This window comes from Phoca vitulina, unplaced genomic scaffold (assembly GCF_004348235.1).
Source record: "Phoca vitulina isolate PV1807 unplaced genomic scaffold, GSC_HSeal_1.0 scaffold22, whole genome shotgun sequence".
NCBI lineage: Eukaryota > Metazoa > Chordata > Mammalia > Carnivora > Phocidae > Phoca > Phoca vitulina.
The window spans coordinates 14,301,342-14,326,800 of NW_022589725.1; the positions used below are offsets into that span (position 1 = coordinate 14,301,342).

Sequence of the window (25,459 nt, forward strand, 5' to 3'; positions counted from 1 at the left end):
GAGGAGGAAACACACCCGGGAACACACCCTGGAACGTTCCTTAGGGTGGACAGAATCTTCCCTTAAGCAGAACCCAAAATAGTAACTGGGAAATTATAAATAGACTGAGAGAAAAAAGAAAAACAAAAAAATCAAAAAACCCAGGTCTTGACCTGAGCACCAGAAACAAATCCAAATGACACACTGACTGGCTGGAAAACAGTGAGAAGGAAAGGGGGGAATGGGAAGAGCCGCCCCCCTCCCTCCCTCCCTCACACACACTCCAGAGTGGTGGGAGAATTAAATTACAGGGAGGCCAGAGAGTTTCAATGACTTGCATCATTCCAAGAGACATCAAACAGGATTAACAGGGGTTGGATTTACTCTCGGGCTGCTAGTTCTTCTGTCACTGTAGATGGGCCCTCTTTGCAGTCCCTTTGATTCACTCTTTCCTCCCATTCCCGCTGCCTCTCACTCCTGAGGAGGCCTTGAGCAAATGGCTGCAACTCACTACAGCCCCATTTTCATTACGAGGAAACCTGGCTAGACACCCCCAAGGATTCCCCCCAACAATGGAGTGGCCTCATTGTGGGGAGCAGGATTAGAAATCCAAGGCCAGACTATCACAGTCCCAAACTAACAGGTGGAAAAGCATACAAGCCAGGAGACAGGCTACTCTTGCTGGTGAAAGCACCAACCCCCCCCCCACACTAGTTGTCCCCTTATCTTCCACCTTACAGGTCCCTTTCCCCCACCAAGCTGGAGCGGGAGCCTGGGACTGGATTTACAGGGAATAACCAGGCTCCTCGGGCAGCTTCTAGACCACACCACTGTGTGGTGGGAGAGGTTCAATTCCCCTGGAGCTGGAAGAGACAGGAGAGATGGGAGTGGACGCCTGCCAGAGAAGGGACAGAAATTCAGGGAGAAGTCTGGAGGAGGTCTCAGGGATGGGAAGGAAGGGAAAGTATGATAAAAAATCATTAGCAAGTTAGCTGAGTCTCTAAGGGACCTCCCCCTTCCCTCCCCCTCAAAAAAGAAAGAGATGGGGGATTATAAGGGCTGGAGGATTCCAGGGGTTGAAGATAGTCAGAAGTGAATTCTCTGAATTTCAATGGTCTCAAAAGGGTAACCAGATGGATGATATCTAAGGTTTGGGAGTATGGTCACCGAGGAGGAAATTATAGGTAGAGCTTACTGGGGTTCTCCAGAACCAGATATTTGACGAAAGCCTCAAAATGGATTATGTGATTCTGGAAAATGAAAGAGAGAGTAAAAAACGGAGTATTTGGAGCAGGAAAGGGGGTTATGTGGGTCCGGGTAGGCGTGTCTGAGGGGAGGGAGCAGGTGCAGCTTATCTGCGTCCCCCAGACCCGGGTCCCTCGTAAGGTCAGCAGCGCGTTATCTGGGTCTCCAGGGAACCTAGGGGTCAAGAGTAGGGGACCCTCAGGGCTGAGTCTCCGGGTCTCGGTAGGGAGGGGACCAGTGGGGTTTCTTCCGGTCCCCCGACCCAGGTATCGGGTCCGCGGAGAGATTTCGTCACCCTGGGGCCTATCGGGGCCCGAACTGGCGTGGAGGGGGCCCCCGGTTGGGGGTGGGGGCGACCTAGCCGTGGGGCCCGAGATGAGAGGCGCCGCCGCTCCGGGTGCCGGGCGCGCGGGCGCAGCGAGACGGCCTCCCGCCCCGCTCCCCGCCGTCCCCCGGGGCCCTCGCCGGCACTCACCGCGCTCGGGGCCCCGCGCTGCGGGCCGGGCCGCGCTCGGGCTCCGCCAGGCCCGTTCAGGCCCCGGTAGTGGCGGCGGTCGGGCCATTGTGCGGTGCATTGTGGGAGCCGCGCGAGCGGGCGCTCGGGCCGTGGAGGGGGCGGTGCCGCGGGCTCTCTATGGTCCCGCCCGCCTGCCGGCTAGAGCGGCCGGGGCGGCGCGCGGGCAGCGCGCGGGGACCGCCGGGAGCGGGGCGGACGCTCGCGTCCCTCTTCTCCCCGCCTCCGCACCGCGGCGCGCTCGGGCTCCGGAGCCGTCATGGGCGCCGCCGCGTGGGCGTCGTCCCCCTTGCCGCTGCGTGTGTCTCTCTTGCTGCTGATTCTGCCGCTCCCGGGGCTGCCCGCGGGCTCCTGGGACCCGGCGGGTTACCTGCTCTACTGCCCATGCATGGGTAAGGCCTCCCGAGCCTTCTGCTCGAATGGGGAAAGTGAGGCCCAGAGAGGAGAAGGCCCTCTTCTGAGGCGCCCAGAGATACCTTGACATGTCCAGGAGAGAACCCCAGCGCGGGGCATGGCCTGCTCCTCGCCTCTCTGCCTCAGTTGCAACGGCCCCGAGGGGCCTCTGTGTCCAACCTTCCATTTGGCAGATGAGGAAACTGAGACTAGGAGAGGTTATGTGTCTTGTGCAAGGTCTAAGCCAGCCCAGAGTTCAGTAAATGGAGTTAGCGGGGCAGGGCTTGATGTCACTGACTCAACGTTGGCTCTGGACGATTCTTTCATCCTTCAACAAATATTTATAGGACCCCTACTCTGTGCCCGGGACTGTTTTCTGTTCTGGGGATACAGCAGTGGTAAGACAGAAAATGCCATGCCTTTGTAGAACTTTCATTTTAGCTAGGAAAGACAGACAATAAAAGATACACACAATAGACAAAAGATAACGGACAATAAAAGATAAAAAATGAGTAATTATACATAGTATCTTAGAAGAGGATGAACACTATGGGAAAATAAAATAGAGAAGAGTAATGGAGAATCTAAAAGCTGCAATTTAAATGGGATGGTGGATTGTCATTGTAAAAGTCATTCCTTCTTAAAACCCTCCAGACTCCAGACCCTGATGATTTGGCCCTCTGCCCATCATTACTACCACTCCCTTCTCCCCAGATCCTCCAGCTGTAGCCACTCTTATTCCCTCTCTGTTCCTCACACATTTTCAGGTTCTGAAACCTGTGCTATTCCCTCTGACTGGAAAACCTTCCTCTTCACTTCTGCCAGGTCAACTCCTTCCCATTCTTAGGTCTCAGCTTAAATGTCACCAGAAAGGGCTTTGATGACCTCAACACAAATAATCTCCACCTAACTGTTCTCTATCACCAAACTTTTTCCATTTCTTCCTTGAAATTATCAGAATTTACCACTATATACTCATTTACCACTATATACTTGTCTCTCTAGCTGGACTGTGAGTGCCTCGAAGGCAGAGACCTTATCTTTCTTGCTGAATCCTGTATTCCAGCTCCAAATAGAGAGGCTGGGACATTGTGGCCTCTCAGTATTTGTGGAATGAATGAATGGATGTCATGCGGGGGCTAACGAAAAGAATCAGACAGGGTCCTTGCTCCTGAGGTATTCACAGGCTGAAGAAACAGCCAGTACAAAGGCCAGGAAGTGGGAAAGGACATTTGAGGAAAAGCGAGGAACCATAAATAGTTCCAATCCAAAGTGGGAGGCAGAGGAGGGGATTGAGTATAGCAGGGGGTTGATGAAAGGATTCCAGTGAATGAGGTGTTGGAGTTGCCCCTTCATGCACAGATGAATGGAGATAGAGGTGGAAGGGCACCCTTGGATGAAAGAAAACAGCAGCAAAGGCATGGGGTCAGGATGGGAGGTGGCAAGGAACCTAGAGCGACTGAGGCAGAAAGGTAGGACTTGAGGGCCTTGAGTGTTAGACCCACGAGTCCAGACTTGATCCTATGCTGCCAGCTCCCCTGGCTCTCCTTGGTGTCCTGGCCCTCCCCACCCCTGGCCCTGCATCCTTTCCAAATCCTGCATGCCCCATGCCCTCGGTGTCCCAGGCCTCACCTCAACCACCATATACCATCCAGGGCGCTTCGGGAACCAGGCTGATCACTTCTTGGGCTCCCTGGCTTTTGCAAAGCTGTTGAACCGCACCTTGGCTGTACCCCCTTGGATTGAGTACCAGCATCACAGGCCTCCCTTCACCAATGTGAGTACCTCCCCTTATCCATCGTACCCCAGTCCTGCTTACCTCCTCTTGACACCAAGTCCTTCTCTGGGCTTTACCTCCTGCTCCTCTGAGCCTTCCCCAGTCCCCACCCCAAACTGTCTTCCCTGGCTAACTGGCTAACACTTATCCAGTGCCTTCTGTCTGCCAGGCACTGTTCTGAGCACTGCATTAGGACTAGCTCTTTTCTCCCTCATCACATTCCTATGAGAAAATGGGCTTCAAGAGGTTAGGTAACTTCCTCAAGGTCACACAGCTTGTGAATAGTAGAGCTGGTACTCAAGCCCATGTCTGTCTGACTCCAGAGCCTATGATCTGAACCTAAAGCTCCATTTCCACCCCTGGTTGGTCCCACCCTCTGCTCATCCCATTAGTCAAAGGGTGATGGATGCTATTGTCAGTTTGAAGGAGAAACTGAGGCACAGTTAGTTAATATTGTGTTCAAGGCCACAAACCCAGGCAGTCTGGCTCCAGAGCTGCCTCACCCCATCATGGTGATACTCAACATCCTCTAATTCCTTGCTTTTTCTTTGTGTCTTCCACTGATCCTATGTCTGTCTTTGTTCACACTGTATCCCCAGGGGCCTGGCAGTAGGAACTGAATTAATCTAATGAATTGACTCTAAAAGTTTTTAATAAACTTTAAAAAATTATATTTGTATGTACAAAATGTATATCATTCTTACAGCCTTTTCTCTGCATAGGTTTTTATTATTATTATTATTTTGCATGTCTATATTAAGAGAGGTTTTTATCAGTTAGAGGTTAAAAGCCAGAGGACCTGGGGTACCTGGGTGGCGCATTTGGTTAAGCGTCTGCCTTCAGCTCAGGTCATGATCCCAGGGTCCTGGGATCGAGTCCCGCGTTGGGCTCCCTGCTCCGCGGGGGCCTGCTTCTCCCTCTCCCTCTGCCCGCCTGCCACTCCCCCTGCTTGTGCACTCTCTCTCTCTCTCTGTGTCAAATAAATAAATAAAATCTTAAAAAAAAAAAAAAAGCCAACAGACCTGAGATCGTAGTTTGGCTTTACTACTTAACTAACCGTGTAGCCTGGACAGAGTACTTGATTTCTTTGTGCCTCAGTTTTCTCATCTTTAAAAGAGGCCGGTAGTAACAGTGATTACCTCCCATAATGAGTTAGTGATTGTAGCATGCCTTGAATATTGTATGCCTCTCTCTTAGAATCAATAGTTCATCAGTGAAAAGTGCTTAGGACATAGGAAGTCCTCAGTAACTGGGAGCCACTGATGTGCTGATTTTTTGCACTCACTGTTATAGTTTAGACATTGTCTGTCTGTCTCCCTCTGCCTTGTTTTCTTTCTCTCGCTTTGCCTTCTCAGCCAGGAATCTTTCTGAGTCTCTACTTTCTATGGGTTACTCAACCCATCCCATTAGGCTCCCCTTCCCCACTGGGACTGTTCTCACAGAGGCCACCAGGGACCTCAGAATTGCCAAATCTAGGGGTCATTTCTTAGTCTTCCAGCTATCCTCCTGGGTGGCACCTGGAACTGTGAGCCTCTCATCCCTATTCTCCTGTCTTTTAAGACATAGTCTGTTCCTGCTTTAGCCTGACTTCTCAGCATTTTTCTCTTTGTGCTGTATGGGGGGCTTCTCTCTCTCCACTCACTGTTTAAATGTTGGCGTGCCTTGGGGTGCCTGGGTGGCTCAGTCAGTTAAGCGTTCAACTCTTGATTTCGGCTCAGATCATGATCTCATGGTTGTGAGATTGAGCCCCGAGTTGGGCTCTGTGCTAGGCGTGGAGCCTGCTTAAGATTCTCTCTCTCAGAGCGCCTGGGTGGCTCTGCGTTTGGCTCAGGTCCTGATCCCAGGGTCCTGGGATTGAGCCCTGTGTCGGACTTCCTGCTCAGTGGGGAGCTTGCTTCTCCCTCTCCCTCTGCCTGTTCCTCCCCCTGCTTGTGCACACTCGTTCTCTCTCTCTCTCAAAAAAAAAAAAAAGATTCTCTCTCTCTCTCTCTCCCTCTGCCCCTCCCGCTACCCCCACCCTCTCCCGTGCATGCACGCTCTCTCTCTCTCAAAAAACTAAAATAAAATAAAAATAAAAAATAAATGTTGGTGTGTCTCCTCTTTCCGTTATTAGCTATGTGACCTCAGATGAGTTATCAAGAGTCTGTCTGCCTGGGTTTCTTCATAAGTAAACTGGAGATGGTTGTATTTCTACCTCTTAGAATTAGATGAGCAAGTCCATGAAATGGGATGAGTACAGCACCTGGCACTAAGTCAGCACTCAATAAATATTAGTTGCTATTATTACCATCATTTGCTTTGCTATAAATTTCTGTTGAGTCTTGTGGCTTTCACTATTCTCCACGTACCTCTCAATCTTATCTGTGGCCCAGACTCTCCTCTGATCATAAGCCTGTGTTTCTAATTCCTAAGCCCTTGAGTCTACTTGGATGTCCCAGAGATACCTCAAATTCAGAGACAGAGCTGAGCTTGGCATCTTTCCCTCTCAAACCTGTGTCATTTCCTATATTCCCAGCCTTAGTTTATGTTACCTCCATTCACCTGCATACCAAGCCAGGAACCTAGAAGTCATCCTAAATGCCTCCTTTTACCCTCTACTCCACCTTCCTTTACCTCTCCTAAGCTGTCCATGCCCTCCATCTTCACTTGGACTTAATGCTCAAAAATACATGTTGAGTGAGTACTTGAACAAATAAAAGGACCGTTGTAGTAACCTCCTTATTCCTCTTCCTACCCTAATCTTACCATCCATATGTTCTCTCCTCTGCCACCAGAGTGATCTTTCTAAAAGGCAAATCTCTTATTACTTCTGTTCGAAATCCTTCAGCAAGGGGCACCTGAGTGGCACAGTTGGTTAAGCATCCGACTCTTGGTTTCAGCTCAGGTTGTGATCCCAGGTTATGAGATTGAGCCCCGTGTAAGGCTCTGTGCTCAACTTGGAGTCTGCTTGAGTTTCTTCCTCTGCCCTTCCCGCTCATGTTCTCTCTCTCTCTCTAAAAAGTAGATAAATAAATCTGGGACGCCTGTGGGTGGCTCAGTCGTTAAGCGTCTGCCTTCGGCTCAGGTCATGATCTCAGGATCCTGGGATCGAGTCCCGCATTGCTTCTTCCTCTCCCACTCCCCCTGCTTGTGTTTCCTCTCTCGCTGTGTCTCTGTCAAATAAATAAATAAATACAGTCTTTAAAAAGTAAATAAATCTTCAAAAAAATAAAATCCTTCAGCAAGACCTTGTTGCTAATAGTTAAATATCCCAAATTGTTTGTTGAAATGCCAATGGCTCATGAAGGAAATCAGTTTGGGAAATTATATTCTCAATTCCCCATCCTCCAAAACTGGAGATTCAAAATACACATTAGCATACTGAGAAGTCCTATAGTAAAGAAATCAGCTTAACACAGCATTTCCCAGGTCTGTTTAACTCTGGAGCCTTTTGATTGCAGATTATCCCCATGAACTAGTGGAACATGCTTGGGAACCCTGACCTATAGATTAAAGTCTAAATTTTTATTCCATGGTGTTCTAAGAAATTTTTTTAAAATCTAGAAAACTATAGAGATTAATATAATCACCGTCCATGTACCCACCTCTAGAAGTGATCATTATTTAACATTTTCTCTTTGCTTCATCTTTCTTTTTTAAATAAAAGAAATAAAATATTACAGATGAAGTTGTTGAAAGATAAAGTCTCCCGTGGCTCCCGAGGCTAGTCTCACTCCCTCCTCCCAGCCCCAGAGGCAGCCACTGTCGTGGACGTAGTGTCTTCAGTGTGACTCCTTCTGAGGTCTTTCTTGTACTTCTGCTGTGGCACTGAGCATACCTGTACCCATCTCCCATGCAAAGTGGAAGAGCTTCTCTAGGGAAAATACAGAGAGGTGGAAGGAACATTTTAAATTCTAGTAGATGCTGCAAGATTACATTCTAAAGTAGTTGTTCCAGAATGTACATTTTGACTACCAGCCATATACAGCAGCCCCTAATTCCCCACTTCCCTTCCAACAATTAAAGTTAAGCTTTTAAATTTTTGCTGGTCTAATAAGTGAGAAGTGGCCTTGTAACTGTGACTTGCTTTTTTCTAGTTACTTGTGAGTTTGTACATCTTTTGAGTGTATTGGCTATGTGGGTTTTCTTTGCTGTGAGTTGTTCACTTCTGTCCTTTGCTCACATTTTCCCTTACATCATTTGTCTTTTTTCATCTAGATCAGCAAGTATTTCTGAACACAAAAGATGTTACTGTTTCTTCATTAGTTTGCAGATAAATTCTCCCAGTCTTTTTCTCTTCTAGCTTTGGTGTCCTTTTCCGAAAGTTTTTAATTGGCTTATAGTCTGAGCTGTCTGGGTCTTGGAGTGTATGGTTTTAATGAATGTCTTATTAAAAGAGCCACTAGGATACTGAGGAGGGATCTCTGCCTCTCCTTCTGCACCTTTTCCTGTAGCTCCATGTGTCCTACCAGAAGTACTTCAAGCTGGAGCCCCTCCAGGCCTACCATCGAGTTATCAGCCTGGAGAACTTCATGGAAAAGCTAGCACCCACTCACTGGCCCCCTGAGAGGCGGGTGGCATACTGCTTTGAGGTGGCAGCCCAGCGAAGCCCTGATAAGAAGACGTGCCCCATGAAGGTGGGTCTGGGGGACCCTTTCTGCCTGTTCCATGTCCTCTAGGCCCCTGAGACACTGTGACAACAATATGTGGGGAAAGGCACTAGAAGGGTTAGGGTAGAAAGATGGAGATTTAAGTCCCATTTCTGACGTCCGTCAGCAGTGTCACTTTGGGCAGAGGACCTTGATTCCTCTGAGCCTTTATCCCTGCTCTGTCTCACTCAATAATGTCACAGGGCCAGGTGCAGGAGTGCTTATAAACTGTAAAGTGCCACATGAGTAATAATAACTAATACTTTTTTTTTTTCAGACCGAGAGAGAGAGTAGGGGGAGAGGCACAGGGAAAGGGAAGGGAGAGGGAATCTTAAGCAGGCTCCACTAGCCTGATGACTGGGGGCTCGATCTCACAACCCTGAGATCATGACCTGAGCCGAAATTGAGTCAGACGCTTAGCCAACTGAGCCACCCAGGTGCCCCAAATAATATCTAATACTTCTATGGCACTTACTACAAGCCAGGTACCATAAGAGCTTTACACATATTAACCCACTTAATCTTCCAACTGCTCCATGAGGGAAGTACTATTAATATCCCCGTTTTATAGAGAGGACACTGAGTGCAATACAGAGTTTCGATATTTTGCCCAAGGTCACATAGCAAATAAGCTGGGATTCAACTCCAGGTAATTTGGCTCCATTATCCACCCTCTTATCTTGTATACATTCCTGCCTTTCAGCAGGTAAATAAGAAACAGTCATATTTCATCAGGAGAAATTTGTAATTTTCTGGCACTTTGGGAATAGGACAATTCCCAGTATGTCTTTCAGTGCTTATGCTAAAGTCTAGGGAGGGTAGTTGAAAGAGCCATGAAATTTGAGAAAGGAGGCTTGGCTTATAGCCACGACACTGCCCTTACTTGCTGTGTGACCTTGGACAAGGGTCTTACGCTGTCTGGGCCCTGGTTTCCATCTTGAAAATAAGGGCATTGTGTTAGCTGGTCTGAAAGTCTCTGAAAGCTCTAGTCCAAGATCTAAAGCCCAAGTTCAAGATCCACTTCCTTCCTCTACCCCCACTAGAGCTGCAGGGTCAGTGGGATGTGGCATGTCAGTGGGTAAGACTCCTTTAGACACTGTGGTGAACATCTGCTGGAAACCAGACTGGAGGCCGAGTTGCTCTCCTCAGTCCCCAGCTCAGGATTTACAAAGTGACATTCCTATTGGCCATCCCATGAGGGGTTTCAACCTAAGTCTAGTCTACCAGGGTTCCCCCACCCACAGTTCCTTGGCCCCATACCCAGAGGGCTTTCCCTCCTCAGTAAGTCTTTGATCTCTCTCTTTCTGCAGGAAGGAAATCCCTTTGGCCCATTTTGGGATCAGTTTCATGTGAGTTTCAACAAGTCTGAACTTTTTTCAGGCATTTCCTTCAGCGCCTCCTACAAAGACCAGTGGATCCAGAGGTACTTGGAGGGGGCAGTGTTGCTGGGTTTGGGGGAGGGGCGTGGGGCCCCTGAGAATGCAGCACCTTCCTGACCCTCTCCCCCCTGTACCACACCCTGACGTTTGAGACCAAAGGTGCGGCCCTTCTGTCTGTTGAACTTGGGATCCTGTGTGATCTGTTCCCATCTCAACGCCTGACACGGTGGGACGTTGACCTGCCACAAGGTTGAGCAAGAGTTTATCGGCCGATAAAGGATGTCATAAAAAGAGTATTGTGCAGTCACATGGGTCTTGATTTCCTCCTCTAGGCGTGAGAATCACTCCCCTGTTACCTTCCTCTTCACAAGGTGAGAATTGGAAGCAGCTTCTAGAGAAAAGCAACTTCAGGTGCAGACTGAGAAATGATGTCATCCTGATAATAATTGGATGTGCTTTATTAATTGCATTCCAGTAGGCCCTATTAAAAAAAAATAGGTTAGCAGGGCACAGGCACAGGCTGTGAAATATTTATAGGCGTCTGTCACGTAGGAGACATAGTGCTCAAAGGCCAGAGGTGATATATAAAAATGAGGAAGACCCAGCCTCAGCCTTCAGGGAGCCGCATACTAGTTATAATGATGCTAACAAACAGAGAGCGCTTGCCTTGATGCTATAGCATGGCAAGAAGGAACGTGAGCTTAAAAGTCAGACTTGGGTTCAGGGCTGTGAGGAACATGTGAAGTCATACATGGTCATAGCCCTCGGCATTCTGTAGACCAAGGATGCACTGATGTAGAGAAAGGAGTCCGCGCTCAGGATCAGACAGACCTGGGCTCGGACTCAGCCCTGCCTCTTTCTCAGGAGCCCCTGAGCAGCCTCTCCAGCTCTCTGGCCTGAATATCCTCGTGGTTGAACGGAAGGAGCCCTGTGGCATCTGCCTCCGAGGGGGGCCAGCCAGTATTAGCGGTTAATATTATTATTCACATGCTTTATTTCATATAAAGAGAAACTTTGGGAAACTCTATGAAGTGGGTTTAATGATTGATTTTCATTTGGCAGATAAGGAAACAGCTCAGTGAAGTAAGATAGCTTGCCCAGGGTAACCCAGCTGTTGAGAGGGCAGCTGCAGGCCGAATGTAACTCTTTAATACATAATAAAGCTGCTATTTATTTAGTGCCTACTGCATGCCAAACACCGTTCTAAGTTTTCATTTCACTTCCTAAGTCTTCTAAGGTGATAACTCATTGGATCCTTCCACAAGTCTGTGTGACAGGAGTTACTGTCTTCTGTGCTTTACACATAGGGAAGTTGAAGCAAAGAGGAGTGAAGTCTCTTGCCCAAGGTCACACAGCTTAAAGTGGCAAAGCTGGGATTTGAACCCAGGTAGTCTGATTCCAGAGCACCCATTCTTTTTTTTTTTTTTTAAAGAAGATTTTATTTATTTATTTGACAGAGACACAGCGAGAGAGGGAACACAAGCAGGGGGAGTGGGAGAGGGAGAAGCAGGCCTCCCGCTGGGCGGGGAGCCCGATGTGGGGCTCGATCCCAGGACCCTGGGATCATGACCTGAGCCAAAGGCAGATGCTTAACAGCTGAGCCACCCAGGCGCTCCAAGAGCGCCCATTCTTAATCACCGTGGAGAATAGCTGTGCCTGTAACAGCTGCCAATTCCCATTTGGGATTTCTGAGCTAATTCAGGAGCTACTGAGGATACTCAGTCATGGCAGGTTCTACTCCTCCCTCGTGGTTGATCTCAGATAGGGTATTTCCATTTGATCACCTCCTTGTTTCCAGAAGATATAGTGCCACGAAGGACATAAACAGGTGATGTGTGGTTTTAGGGCCAAGACCTTATCTCAGTCAGCTCGGGCTGCTATAACAAAATAGCACAGCCTGGAGGCTAAAACAACATGCTTATTTCTCATGGTTCTGGAGGCTGGGAAGTCCAAGATCAGGGTGCTAGCATGGTTGGGTTCCAGTGATCTTTGCTTGCTACCTTTTTGCTGTGTCCTCACATGTTAGAGAGCAGGCTCACTTATAAGGCACTAATCTCATCATGGGGGCTCTATTCTTATGACCTCAACTAAACTTTATTGGCTCCCAAATGCCCTACCTCCTAATATCATCACATTGGGGGTTGGGACCTCAACTATGAATCGGAGAGGGCGGGAGGGGGGTGGGGTGGCGCACAAACATTCAGGCCATGAGAGACCTAAAGGAGCCATCCATGGAAAAAGCTGGAGAGAAAGGTAGTTCTTCATGGTGGGGACATGGAGCACAGAGGCTCTGAGGCAGGAACAGGCTTGGTGTGGTGGAGAGGCAGACAGCCAGTGTGGCTTCTTGGAGTGAGTGAGGAGGAGAATGGGGACTGTTCCATCGTTTGTTACTGAATAATAAACCAGTTTTGGAATGGTTCCCCAGCAGTGGGTAATTATTTCTCAGAGTTCTGTGGGTTGACAGGGGTCAGCGAGGCAGTTCTGGTTTTTGGTTTTCCATCTTTCTAGAATCCCAACTGTACAAAGTTTCAATCCATGTTAAACATCTAACTTCTTGCTATAAATATCCTTTAGAACCCACCACAGATTGGGTGGGAGATTTTTAAAATTTTTTTTTTTTTTTTAAGATTTTATTTATTTATTTGAGAGAGAGAGAGAATGAGAGACAGAGAGCATGAGAGGGGGGAGGATCAGAGGGAGAAGCAGACTCCCTGCCAAGCAGGGAGCCCGATGCGGGACTCGATCCCGGGACTCCAGGATCATGACCTGAGCTGAAAGCAGTCGCTTAACCAACTGAGCCACCCAGGCGCCCAAGAGATTTTTAAATTTTTAATAAAGAAGAGAATTACATTTGCTCATAATCCACCACCCCCTTCAAAAAACACTCTTAGCAGCTTGATGTATATACTTCCATCCTCCGGTACTTTTATACACACCTATATACCTACACAGGTTAGCTTAAAATGAAACTACTGTGTGTAGTTTGTGATCAAGTATTACTCAACTGCCTTTTCTGAGGAGGGATTGATATCATTATTTACCAGGTTAGTAAATATTGCTAGCAGGATCAGTTCTAAACATAAACAAACACGAGATTTCAAAAAATGGTTACGGGGATGTATATGTGTATTTGTGCCAATGGAGAGTGTGTGTGTGTGTGTGTGTGTGTGTGTGTGTGTGTGTGTTGTTTAGTTATTTTGTAACCATGTTTTTAAGTATACATTCAGTAGCATTAAGTACTTTGCCCTGTTGTATGCAGCCACCACCACCATCCATCTCCAGAACGTTTTCATCACCACAGACAGAACCTCTGTACCCATTAAACAACTTCTCCCCATTCTTCCATGCCCCCCGCCCTATCCCTCTATTCAACTTTTCTGTCTCTGAATTTGCCTATTCTAGGTCTCTTATAAGTAGAATGATATGATATTAGTCTTTTTGTTTCTAGCTTATTTCACTTAACATAATGTCTTCAGGTCTCATCTGCGTTGTGGTATACATCAAAATTTTAGTCCTTTTTTTTTTTTTTTAAGATTTTATTTATTTAATTGATGGAGAGAAAGAGAGAGACACGGCGAGAGAGGGAACACAAGCAGGGGGAGTGGGAGAGGGAGAAGCAGGCTCCCACTGAGCAGGGAGCCCGATGTGGGGCTCGATCCCAGGACCCTGGGATCATGACCTGAGCCGAAGGCAGTCGCTTAACCAACTGAGCCACCCAGGCGCCCCCAAATTTTAGTCCTTTTAAGGCTGAATAGTTCATTATGTGCATGGATCACATTTTATCTGTTCATCTGTTGATGGACACTTGGGTTAGCCGGTCACTTCTTGCTTTTGGTCTCATGTGGTTGAAGTCAGCTGTCAGCTGGGGCTGGAGTCTGGAAGCCCGGCTGGGCTGCATGTCCAAGAGGGCTCGCTCATGGCTAGCCGGTAATGCAGGCTGTCATCGGGGAGCTCAGCTGGGGCAGTTGGCTGGTGTGAGTACACAAGGCCTCTCCATGTGGCTTGGACTTCTGATGGCATATCAGCCAAGTTCTGAGAGGATACAACCAGGGAGTGAATGTTTCAAGAGATGGGAAATAGAAGCTGCTGGCTCCTAAAGCCTGGGCCTGGTGACTGGGACAGTGTCACTTCTGCTTCATGCCGTTGGGAGGGGACACAGAGTCCACCTAACGAGAGGAGATTTGAAGAATTAATCTGCCAAAGAGGCAAGGAGCTTGGAGAAGAAGTGGGCAGGGGTCAGACTGCACAGGGCTTTGTAGGCCCTGGCAAAGCAGGCTGATAAGCAGCCTGAGTGCTTTGTAGGAGTGAGCTGGAGAGTGTATATATTCTGAACATTTTCTAAAATAGTGGACACTTGCTTGCTGTAGAAAGTTGTCCTTTGGGGGCGGGGGTAGGGGTGTAGGGAGAATGGCATTGGAAAGGGTCAGGCTTTTCCCCGGCTCACTGTGTGATGAGGTAGATTGCTTCCCTTCTCTGGCCACCATTCCATCTGTAAAATGAAGGGGATGAGAAGGTCTGTGGTTTCTGTACTGTTCCTCAGAGTTCTTGAGAAGGGCCTCTAGTGCCATGAGGCTGGCAATGCAGGGCCAACCTGGAGGGACTCAGGTCCCTCCCACCACCACCTTTAACGAGTAATCCTCTTGTATATCAACTAAAAGCTTGGATGGCCACAGGTCTAGGTATACCAGGCTTAATTTAAGCCACATGTTATAGAAAACCCCAAATAACAGCAGATTAAGAAGATAGAAATGTATTGCTTTCTTAAGTAAGAGGAGTACTGAGGTATGCAACCCACCACTCGATGGCAGCTCCATCGTGTTGTCAGGACTCAGGCTGCCAACTCCGCCCAGCTGACCCAGTACCGGCTTTTATCCTCAGTGTCCCCTCACGGGGCTGATGAAGCTTTAGCCATTACAACCTTGCCTCAGGCAGCTGGAAGGAAAAAAGGGCAGAAGGGGGGCACAGCCTCACCTTTTTAAGGAACCTTTCTAGAAGTCCCATATAGCCCTCTTGCATCTCGTTGGCTAGTTCTTAGACACATGGCCATATCTTAGCTGCAAGAAGTACAGAGAAATCTCTTTATTTGGGGCTGCCATGTGTCCAGCTAATTCGAGGAGAAGGGGTAAGAGGTATTTCTTCCCCACTAGGTGATTTCTGAGAATCCTTCTAGCTCTGCTGCTTCTGAGTCTGTGAATACCCTGGCAGAGGTTTAATTCAACAGATATTTATTGCACATCAAATGTTGAAAGACCATGGACCATCATGCTGAACCATTCTCGTGGCGTGAAGGTAACAGGTATTTGGAACTCCTAGGAAATCCTGACTATCACCATCACCATCATTGTCCTATTGCATGAAACCCACTGCAACTTTTTAGAAATTCAACTTTATGTTTTAGAGACTTGGCCACGTTGACCGTGTTAGCTTCTCTCGAAGTTTTCCATTTTGCACGAATAAGCACAGCAGGGCTGCAGTGGGCACGCCCCTTTCTTCACACCCAACCCAAACACCTCGGTCTACAATCACCTCCCAACCCTCCAAGACCAGCTGCCACTCCCAAGCCTCGGCTCCTACGGGAGGGCTCCCTGTCCCACTTCTCCTTTGCTGCCGTTTGCACACTGACGTGCTCGACAGCCGTCTCCCCTGCTGCAGCGTCAGCCCACGAGGGTAGGGGCCTGGGCTATTCCGCTCCCCACAGTTCCCACACACACTGGCCCAGGGCTTGTGTCACAGAAGCTGACATCCTGGCTCTACATGACGTTTGTTTCATTATAATAATCTTACATGTACATGTATGTGAATCACAGATCGAGCCTTATTATGTGACAGGCAACGTTCTACTTGCTTTACGTGTATGAACTCATTTGGTTCTCACAAGAGCCCTGTGAGGTAAGCACTATTGTTATTCTCCTTTTACAGATGAGGAAATCGAGGCATAGAAAGCTTAAGTAACACGCCCATGGTCATGCAACCAGGAATTGGTGGAGCTGGGATTTGAATCCAAGGCAGTCTGCTCCAGAACCTGGTTTCTTAACTATGCACCTCACTCCCAGCTCCCCCAATGCCATCAGTGAGACCCTCAAAAGCGGAGTCTGTGCCCTCTGTTTCTGATCTGTAGTCCCTAGCACAGGCCTCAACGCACAATGGGTACATCAATATTTTTAGAATGAATGATTGAAGGAATGAGGATTCAGGGGTCTTACTAGAAAAACCAGGCCAGGTTGTCAGGGGTTAGAGGAAGAAGAAGTGCATATGAGCTGAACACCTACTACCACCCGGCCCTCAGCCAAACTCCTTTCTGAAGTCACCTCCAAAGATTTCAAAAGTAGAAAGAGTTTGTGATCTCCCAGGCAGTGGAACACTAGGAGAAATCAGGAACTATGCGCTCTCTGACCTCTTGGAGAGAATCTGCAGCTGACCCTTGGTGAATTCTAGATTTGGAATGTCCATCCCCTCTCCCTAGATCTGGATCATCACATGGCTGCCCCACTGGGACATCAGCTCTGACCTGATGAGCATCAAGAGGCCCAGACTGATGTGCTCATTTACTCCCAATGAGAGAGGAGAGTGTTGTTTGGAAAGAAAGGGAGTGCTAAGGGTGTTGTTTGGAAATAAAGCTTGACCAGCTCCATCTACCCCTGAGCGCCCTAGGTCCGGCCCTTAGCCTGGTCACTGTCCAGCTGAAAAAGGCATATTCTCTTGCTGCTGGGTGCAGTGAACCTCTGGGGTTCTTCCCCACCACCCCTCCACTACTGAGATTCCTCCACCCAGCTGGAGTTTTCTCTATGCACAGCATCCACTGATGCACCCGGAGTACATATGTGGGACAGTAGATGAACACCATACTGAGTGCGAAGGATGTAGGGACATGAAGGAGGCAGGGCCTTGCTCTCAACGTCCCTGTCAGGAAGGACTACCTTTCTCTCCCACTGTTTGCAGGGATGGCTCCTCATCCTTCGGGTCTCAGTCTGGTCCCAGCCTTGCCAATTACATGTCACCTGTTTACGGCCTCTGAGGAAGGCTGCAGCCTGGGAGCACACTAACAATAAGGGCTGATGGTGGAGCAGGGGAGACGGCTGTTGAGCACGTCAGTGTGCAAACGGCAGCAAAGGAGAAGTGGGACAGGGAGCCCTCCCATAGGAGCCGAAGCTTGGGAGTGGCAGCTGGTCTTGGAGGGTTGGGAGGTGTTTGTAGACCGAGGTGTTTGGGTTGGGTGTGAAGAAAGGGGCGTGCCCACTGCAGCCCTGCTGTGCTTATTCGTGCAAAATGGAAAACTTCGAGAGAAGCTAACACGGTCAACGTGGCCAAGTCTCTAAAACATAAAGTTGAATTTCTAAAAAGTTGCAGTGGGTTTCATGCAATAGGACAATGATGGTGATGGTGATAGGATTTCTTAAGAGCTTTCTATGTGCCGAGTACTGTTCTAAATGCTTTGCTTATATTAATCCATTTAATCTTCTCAAGAGCCCTACGAGTCAGGAGCTATTATTAGCTCTATTATACAAATAAGGGAACTGCTGCACAGAACGGGTGAGTCACCTGCCCAAGTTAGTAGGGCGGCATAGTCAACATCAGCACAAGGCCGTCTGGCTCGACGGCCGCGACCTTTACCATTACATTGTGTGAAAAGCACACAGAATCACACCTTTATGCACAAATAGTAAAAGTGTAGTCATGCATAAAGCCACTGTATCTTCTGGGAAGAGGAAGTAAAGGAGGGAAAGATGACGGGATAGACCAGTGTCTCTTTTTAAAAAAAAATCTGAGGGGCGCCTGGGTGGCTCAGTCGTTGGGCGTCTGCCTTCGGCTCAGGTCATGATCCCAGGGTCCTGGGATCGAGTCCCGCATGGGGCTCCCTGCTCCGCGGGAAGCCTGCTTCTCCCTCTCCCGCTCCCCCTGCTTGTGTTCCCTCTCTCGCTGTCTCTCTCTCTCTCTGTCAAATAAATAAATAAAATCTTAAAAAAAAAAAAATAACAAATCTGAAACACAGTGAAGTATTAATATCTGCTAATTTAGGTCATGTGTATGTGGGTTGTAAAGTTATTTTCTTTATTTTCCTGTTATGCTTTGAAATATTTAATAACTTTTCATTGAAATTTTTATTGAGGTAATTGTAGATTCACATGTTGTAAGAAATAATGCAAAGACAAGGAAGGAAGGAAGAAAGGAAGGAAAGAAAAGAAAAGAAAAAGGAGAATACAAAGAGGTCCCAGATACCCTTTACCCAGTTTCACTCATTGCTGGCATTTTGCAAAACTATAGTGCAGTATCACAACCAGGATGTTGACATTGATACAATCCACCCATCATATTCAGATTGTCCTAGTTTTACTTGTACTCACTTCTGTATGCGCACATGTGTGTGTGTACTTAGGTCTGTTCGATTTTACACACATGTAGGTTGTAACCACCACCACAGTCAAAATACCCGAACAGTTCTAACTTCACAAGGATCCTCTGTGACCAGTATATGACTACACCCATGTCCTTAACCATGCATGTGTGCGCACGCACGCGCGCGCACACACACACACACACACACACGGGCACACACACCCTAGCCCCTGACAACCACTAATCTCTTCTCCATTTCTGTTCTCTGCTCCGTTATGTCATTTCAAAAATGTTACATAAATGCAATCACAGTATGCAAGATTGAGGGCTTGGCTTCTCTCGTTCTGCATAGCTCCCTTGAGATCCATCCCACCTTGTCGCCTGTCTCGGTAGTTTGTTCCTTGCTATTGCTGTCGGATTCCGTGGTGGGATGCACCATGGTTTGGTTAGCTAATCACTTGGACAGTAGAGCTGTTTCCAGTTTGGGGCTGTTATGAACAAAGCTGCTCTAAACATTCGTATACTGGTTCGTGTGTGAATATAGGTTTTCATTTCTTTGGGATAAATGCCCAAGAGTATAATTGCTGGGGCATATGGTAACTGCATTCTAGTTTTACAAGAAACTGCCAAACTGTTTGCCAGAGTGGCCATGCCAATTTCAGAATTTTAAGAAAAGGCTTTTGGCTGACAGAGGGAAGGCAGTCCAGGTCGAGGCAAGAAGCATACAGAGATCTGGAGCTTGAAAGTGCATTCGAGTTGATGGAACTATCAGGATGTTTCGTGTTGCTAGGATGGACTCTGGATTTAGCTGAAGAGGGAACATGGGTTCTCTCCTCACTCATTCAGTCAACAAATATTCACTGAGCTCTTACATGTGCCAGACACCGTCCTAGTCACATGGAGGCATGCCTTCAGAAGTCTGTGTCTAGTAGAAAAGACAGGGTAAAGTAATTACAAGGTGCGTTGTGTACAAGGAGGAAGGAGAGCCTTCAGGACGGTACGACGAGGGCATCCGTAGATGGCAGGTGCTTTTCACGAGGGCAGGGATCATGCTTGTCTTGTTCTCCCCTGGGCCCCAGCACGTAGTAGGCAATCAACAAATATATGTTAAATGTTGCACGAATGGCCTCACCCAGTGTACACATTGCCTGTGAGCCTGACCTGTCCACGGCCCTCTGGAAGCCGCTGCATGTCCCAGTCCCGCCATGTGGGTAAAAGGGCAGAGGCGCAGTCCAGACACCCCACCCCAGAGTGAATTACCACACCACAGACTGGAAGCCAGCATGACATACAAAAGGTTGGAATGCTCTACTGTAAATTTTTAATTATTAAGCAAGCAAAGAGGGTTGTAAAATCTGTGCGGCGGGACAGTATTGTATATTGTGCCTGTTGTCGCTGCCACAGTTCCTTATCAGCCTATTGGGGTTTCTCAGCCTCTCGTGCTTCTTGCATGTTAGCGGGGCCCCTTTGCAGGGTCTCTGGGGCATGGCGCAACACCATCCTTTGTCCTGTGGGGGAGGCGGCCAGGCTGTGTGTCCTCTGTCTAACTTCCCCTCATTCGGTCTCATGCCTAGATTTTCTCCAAAGGAACATCCAGTGCTTGCCCTGCCAGGGGCTCCGGCCCAGTTCCCTGTCCTGGAGGAACACAGGCCACTCCAGAAGTACATGGTATGGTCAGACGAGATGGTGAGGACGGGAGAGGCCCACATCCGCACCCACCTCATCCGGCCCTACGTGGGCATTCACCTGCGCATTGGCTCTGACTGGGTAATTTCTCCCTTCCTCTCAGGGCTGACTTGGACATGTCCCTGATTAGGGCGCATGCCTGTGGATGTTGAACCCTGAACCCACTGCACCGAGTCCCAGCCAGGGCAGAGAGGTCTCACTCAGCCAAGTCCACGGGGCTGTGTTCCACGATCCTGCCTTAGACACATGAGAAATGTGGCTGCAAAGTGCTTGCTTGCCAGCGCTCATTTTAATAATAGCCATTTTTGTCCTTATTTTGCAGATGGTTAAATAAACATCAAGCTAGACTCCAAGTCAGGCAGCAAGCCAGAGAGAGACCCAGAGCCCAGGAGTCTTGTGGTCCAGCTAATTGTTTAGCCAGTAGACTCTTTGTTGAAAAACAGGCTCTGGAGATTGGGTGGGGCTCTCAAAACTGAAGATGTCATCCTCCAAATTTGGAGGCTGCTTAAATGTGCAGAAACCTCATCAGATTATCTTCTGTGTAAAAATAACAGGAGAAATGTAGACATCTCCTTAATTTACATAAGAGGATATATGTATGTATGTATGTTAGAAATGCTCATTGTTGAAGACTTGAAAAATACTGCAAAGGATAGAAATTAGATCAAAATTCACTCAGAGTCAATTGAGGAGGTACAGTTGACCCTTGAACAACATGGGTTTAAACCACATGGGCTCCCTAACATGCTGATGAGGTTTTACAGGGAGGTGTTGTATGTGGGTTTTCTTTTCCTTAGGACTTTCTTAGTAACTTTTTCTTGTTTCTAGCTTCCTTTATTGTAAGAATACAATATGCGATACATATAACATACAAAATATGTGTTTATCAACTGTTTATGTTATCAGTAAGGCTTTTGGTCTACAGTAGGCTATTAGTAGCTAAGTTTGGGGGAAGTCAAAAATTATATACGGGGTAGGGGATGGCGGCCCCTACGCCCTGTGTCGTTCAAGGGTCAACTATAGTCACACATTGACTCCCTTCCTGCCCTCCTTCCATAAAGAAAAGGAACCAGGCTCAGAATATCTTGTGAGTGGTTTTAGCCAAACCTTTAAGAAACAGTTTCCATCTATACATGCTTAGAACATAAAAAGACATAAGATGCTATTTTTCACAAAGCTAGCATAACACTAACCCAAACTCGGATAAGGTCAATTCAGAAGAGTAGAGCTCATTCTCACAAACATAAATGTACAGATCCTAAGTAGAATATCAGCAAGTAAACTCCAATAACATATTAAAGAGCATACGACACAAGTAAACCTTATCCCAGGAATGCAATGAAATTCACTATATTAGCACCCAAAGAGGAAAAATCATATAATCATCTCAATAGAGGCCAAGAAAGCATTTGATAAAAGCCGACACTCAGTCATGATTAAAAAAAAAAAAAACAAAAACCTCTTAACCAACTGGGAATTGAAAGGACCCACCTTAACTTGATAAAGGCTATCTCTCCGAAACCCACAGCAAACATGTACTTCATGGGAGCTACCAGAAGTGTTCCCACTGAAGTCAGAAATCAGATAAGGCTGCCCGTTATCACCACCACGGTTCAGAATTCTGCTGGACGTCCCAGATAATCCAGTAAGACTAAGAAAAACATATTTTGTAAAAAGCCAGTATCCACTCTACAGAAACAGCCACTGTTACTGTCTTGATGCATTTCTCTCTTCCCTCAATACTTTTTTTTAAAAACATAGTTGAGCTTCTATATAGTCTTTTTCCACTTAGTGGCTCTTGTGTCTGGGGCCCCGGGCCAGCTGCTGTCTTTAACCCTGTCCCCCCACGACCCTGCAGAAGAATGCCTGTGCCATGCTGAAGGACGGGACTGCAGGCTCCCACTTCATGGCCTCCCCGCAGTGTGTGGGCTACAGCCGCAGCACGGCCGCCCCTCTCACCCTGACTATGTGCCTCCCTGACCTGAAGGAAATCAGACGGGCTGTGAAGCTCTGGGTGGACACGCTGAATGCCCAGTCAGTCTACATCGCCACGGATTCCGAGAGTTACGTGCCCGAGATCCAAGAGCTCTTCAAAGGGAAGGTGTGTATGGTCTCAGTGGGGGTGTAGGGGGAAGGGAATCCAAGAAAGCTCCAGGGTGGTCCCACCGCTCCCTCTACATGCTTCATGTCCTCCCGACACTTAGATGTCCACTTCTTTTTTTTTTTTTTTTTAAGATTTTATTTATTTATTTGACAGAGAGAGCGAGAGAGCACAAGCAGGGGGAACAGTAGAGGGAGAGGGAGAAGCAGGCTCCCCGCCAAGCAGGGAGCCCGATGCGGGGCTTGATCCCAGGACCCTGAGATCATGACCTGAGCCGAAGGCAGACGCTTAACCATCTGAGCCACCCAGGTGCCCCTAGATGTCCACTTCTGCTCCAGTTCCTATCCTTCCTTCAAACCCCAGCCCAAACACCTTGGCACATTCTCTCCAGATTTCCCTGCACTCTTGTAGCTTCCTACTGAAGCCATCACCACATTTTATCACATCTGCTCTGGAGGCACTGTCTAGTCTGCATGAGGCCAGAGACACGGCCCACTTCCCAAGAGTTGTGGCTCCTTAAAGGCAGAGTCCAAGGCTGACTCACTGTTCTGTTCCTCAGCATCTGGGGGCCTTGCCATCACCAATGTCCAGGACAGTGCCTAACACAGTAGATGCTCAGTAACTATCGAATAAGGACGTAAAGAGTGGGCCCTCGGGAGAAATCCAGTGTAGCAGAGAGATTAAGGGCTTGGACTCTGGGGCCGGAGAATGTGAGCACTACTCACTGTGCTGTCTTGTGCAAGGTACTTTAGCTCTCTGTGCTTTTGTTGCCTCTTCTGTAAAGTGGGACTGAGAGCAGTCCTATCTCATTGGGCGGTAGTGCAGATCAGATATGAAGAAACAAACAGTTCCAGGACAAAACAAGTCCTCAATAATGTTAGCAGTCAGCAATAGTAGGAGTAGGTGATTGATGAATAAAGGGAAGGCTCTTTTGTGCTTAGTAAGTGCTTAAGGAAGTGGTGAATAGTAAATATTCAGTGTGTGAATAAAGAGTGGTTGTATTTGGTACTCTATCAGTGGAGAGTAGGTAATAAGTATGTATCGATAAAATGACTGAATTAATGGTAAGCATTCAGTAAGATTTCGTGGATGAATGAAAGCCCTAAATGCTTGTACAGACCTTAAAAGGTTGGCTTTCTAGCAGTGAGAACCCTTGGCTTTATGTGAGGGGCCCCGTTCTCCCTTTTACCCCAGACACGGGCTGGAAGCCCTGACGTGTAGAGAAGGTGCTGAAGCCGAGCATTCTGGCCTCCCTCCCACCCACCCACGCTAAAGAAGACCATCAGAGCCGGGAGCCCTTGGGACTCCTCTAACCCAACCCCTGTATTTTATAGCTGAGGAAACCAAGAAGGGATAGAATTTACCCAAGAGGTCTCAGAGCTAATTATAGTGGGCATGACACAGAGCGGGTAAGTTTCAGAGCGTGGGTGGAATTGCTCGGGGATTTTGGCCATGATTAAACTAGTATTATTTCTTTGCTACCGTCCACAGAGCAAGATGATGATTTTTGTTACATCAGAAATCTCTGTGTGACAGCAAAGCACTTTCAGCCCCAGCTCTGCCCACACCCCCACCTCTGTACTAAGTTGAAGCATTTGGAGAGTCCCAGGGAGTTTTTTTGTGAGTTTTTAGAGTTGATATATTTGTTACACCTTGAGCCTCTTGCCATTTTCTATTTCCTGTTCCTGTGCCACTGTTCTTGCCCTTCCCCACTCCTCAGCCCCTTTCTCATGGGCTCAGAGCCCACTCTTGCTCCTCATTTAAGCTGGGGCCCTGCTGAGCTGGGGATACTGATAAATAAGATGTGGTCTTGCCCTGTAAAGCTCCCAGTCTAGACTCAGGAAAAGAGACTTTGCACAGAACTCTAATATATGCTGCATGAGAGGTCCAGGAGCTCGAGTAGGGGCAGGGGCTCACTCATTCGCTTGTCCAGTCAATAGATGTTTATTGAGGCAGGCCCCAGCCAGCAGTGACCAGAAGGCTGCCGCAGCCCTGACCCCATCAGGTTCAGGAGACAGATATTAATCAGAGTAGAAACTACAAACTGAAGTGTGTGCTGCAAAGTAAAGGAATGTGGTTTGGGAGAATGTAGAGCAGAGGACTCTGGCCTAGATCGGGGTCCACAGAGGTGAGACTGGAGCTGCAGAGTGAGGGTTAAGTAAGAACTAACCAGACAGGGTGCCTGGGTGGCTCAGTTGGTTGGGCGACTGCCTCCGGCTCAGGTCATGATCCTGGAGTCCCGGGATCAAATCCCGCATCGGGCTCCCTGCTCAGCAGGGAGTCTGCTTCTCCCTCTGACCCTCCTCCCCTCATGTTCTCTCTATCTCATTCTCTCTCTCAAATAAATAAATAAAATCTTTAAAAAAAAAAAAAAAAAAGAACTAACCAGACAAAAAGATGAGCACCCCGAACAGAGGGAGTGCATGCAAAGGTCCTGAGGCAGGAGGGAGCCTGGTGGGTAGTGGCTGGAGCTCAAGGGGAGATGGGGAGAGGTGGAGAGGTGACTTGAACAGGGCTTTGTAGGCCCCATTCAAGATTTGTCATCTTTTTCTGAAGAGCAGTAGGGCACCATTTAAGAGTGTTCAGCTTAGGGTGCCTGGATGGCTCAGTTGGTTAAGTGTCTGCCTTTGGCTCAGGTCATGATCCCAGGGTCCTGACATCAAGCCCTGCTCAGCGGGGAGCCTGCTTCCCCCTCTCCCTCTGCCTCTCCGCAGCCGCTGGGCAATACTGCTGCCAGAATGCCTGATCCCATGTCCTAATCCTGTCTGCCCCACCTTCTGTGTCTGTCACTTTCGCACGAGGGAAGAGAGCTGAGGGTATGGCTGCAGGCCTTGGCCGAACTGGTCACCACCCTGGTGAAAACGTTCTTCCCTTCCTCCTGCAGGTGAAGGTGGTGAGCCTGAAGCCTGAAGTGGCCCAGATCGACCTGTACATCCTTGGCCAAGCTGACCACTTCATTGGCAACTGTGTCTCCTCCTTCACTGCCTTCGTGAAGCGGGAACGGGACCTCCAGGGGAGGCTGTCCTCTTTCTTCGGCATGGACAAGCCCCCTCAGCTGCGGGATGAGTTCTGATCCTGGCTGGAGCACATCACCAGTCTGAGCTGGTCCCACTTGCCAGGCCTGGCAGCCAGCAGTGCTCCCAGCATGGATTCCCAAGAGTACAAGCTCCTCTGCTCCCCCGCCAGAGACAGAAAAGCACCAGGGACTTCTGGAGGAGAAGGACTCCATCTCCCAGGGCACAGGGCTTTCAGGCTCCTGGAGCCGGAGCATCTCTGCTCCCTGTGTGCCTCCTGCTGTTTCTCCTGGGAATTTTGCACACTGGCAAAGCAGTCCAACCTCTGTCTTTTGGTCTGCCCTGCTCTGAGCAGCCTGGGGGGCTAATCTCTTCAGCGATTTTTTATAGAGAGAGAAACAGATTCTTA

The 25,459-nt window shown here is 48.3% G+C and overlaps 2 protein-coding genes across 3 annotated transcripts in view; one reads left to right on the forward strand and one right to left on the reverse strand.

Annotated features, from left to right (window-relative positions):
- The window catches only part of PLAGL2 (PLAG1 like zinc finger 2), a 15,509-nt gene extending 13,692 nt beyond the window's left edge, over positions 1–1,817 (reverse strand). For both annotated transcript variants that reach the window (XM_032419823.1, XM_032419825.1), the window contains exon 1: positions 1,700–1,817. The gene's annotated coding sequence lies outside the window, so the exon portion shown is untranslated. The remainder of the gene's footprint in view (positions 1–1,699) is intronic.
- Positions 1,818–1,929: 112 nt separating this feature from the next.
- On the forward strand, positions 1,930–25,459 carry POFUT1 (protein O-fucosyltransferase 1). The gene is made up of 7 exons (XM_032419763.1): positions 1,930–2,130; positions 3,787–3,908; positions 8,342–8,524; positions 9,847–9,959; positions 19,824–20,016; positions 21,794–22,036; positions 24,921–25,459. The coding sequence occupies exons 1-7, from the start codon at positions 1,998–2,000 to the stop codon at positions 25,107–25,109; spliced, it is 1,176 nt and encodes a 391-aa protein (XP_032275654.1). The 5' UTR covers positions 1,930–1,997; the 3' UTR covers positions 25,110–25,459.

What these genes read in the sequence shown, in the direction of transcription:
- POFUT1 (XM_032419763.1), top strand. Translation starts at nt 1,998, where the DNA reads ATGGGCGCCGCCGCGTGGGCGTCGTCCCCCTTGCCGCTGCGTGTGTCT. An exon ending in AGAAGACGTGCCCCATGAAG is followed by an intron (nt 8,525 to 9,846) that starts GTGGGTCTGGGG and finishes CTCTTTCTGCAG; the next exon opens with GAAGGAAATCCCTTTGGCCC. An exon ending in AAGAGCTCTTCAAAGGGAAG is followed by an intron (nt 22,037 to 24,920) that starts GTGTGTATGGTC and finishes TTCCTCCTGCAG; the next exon opens with GTGAAGGTGGTGAGCCTGAA.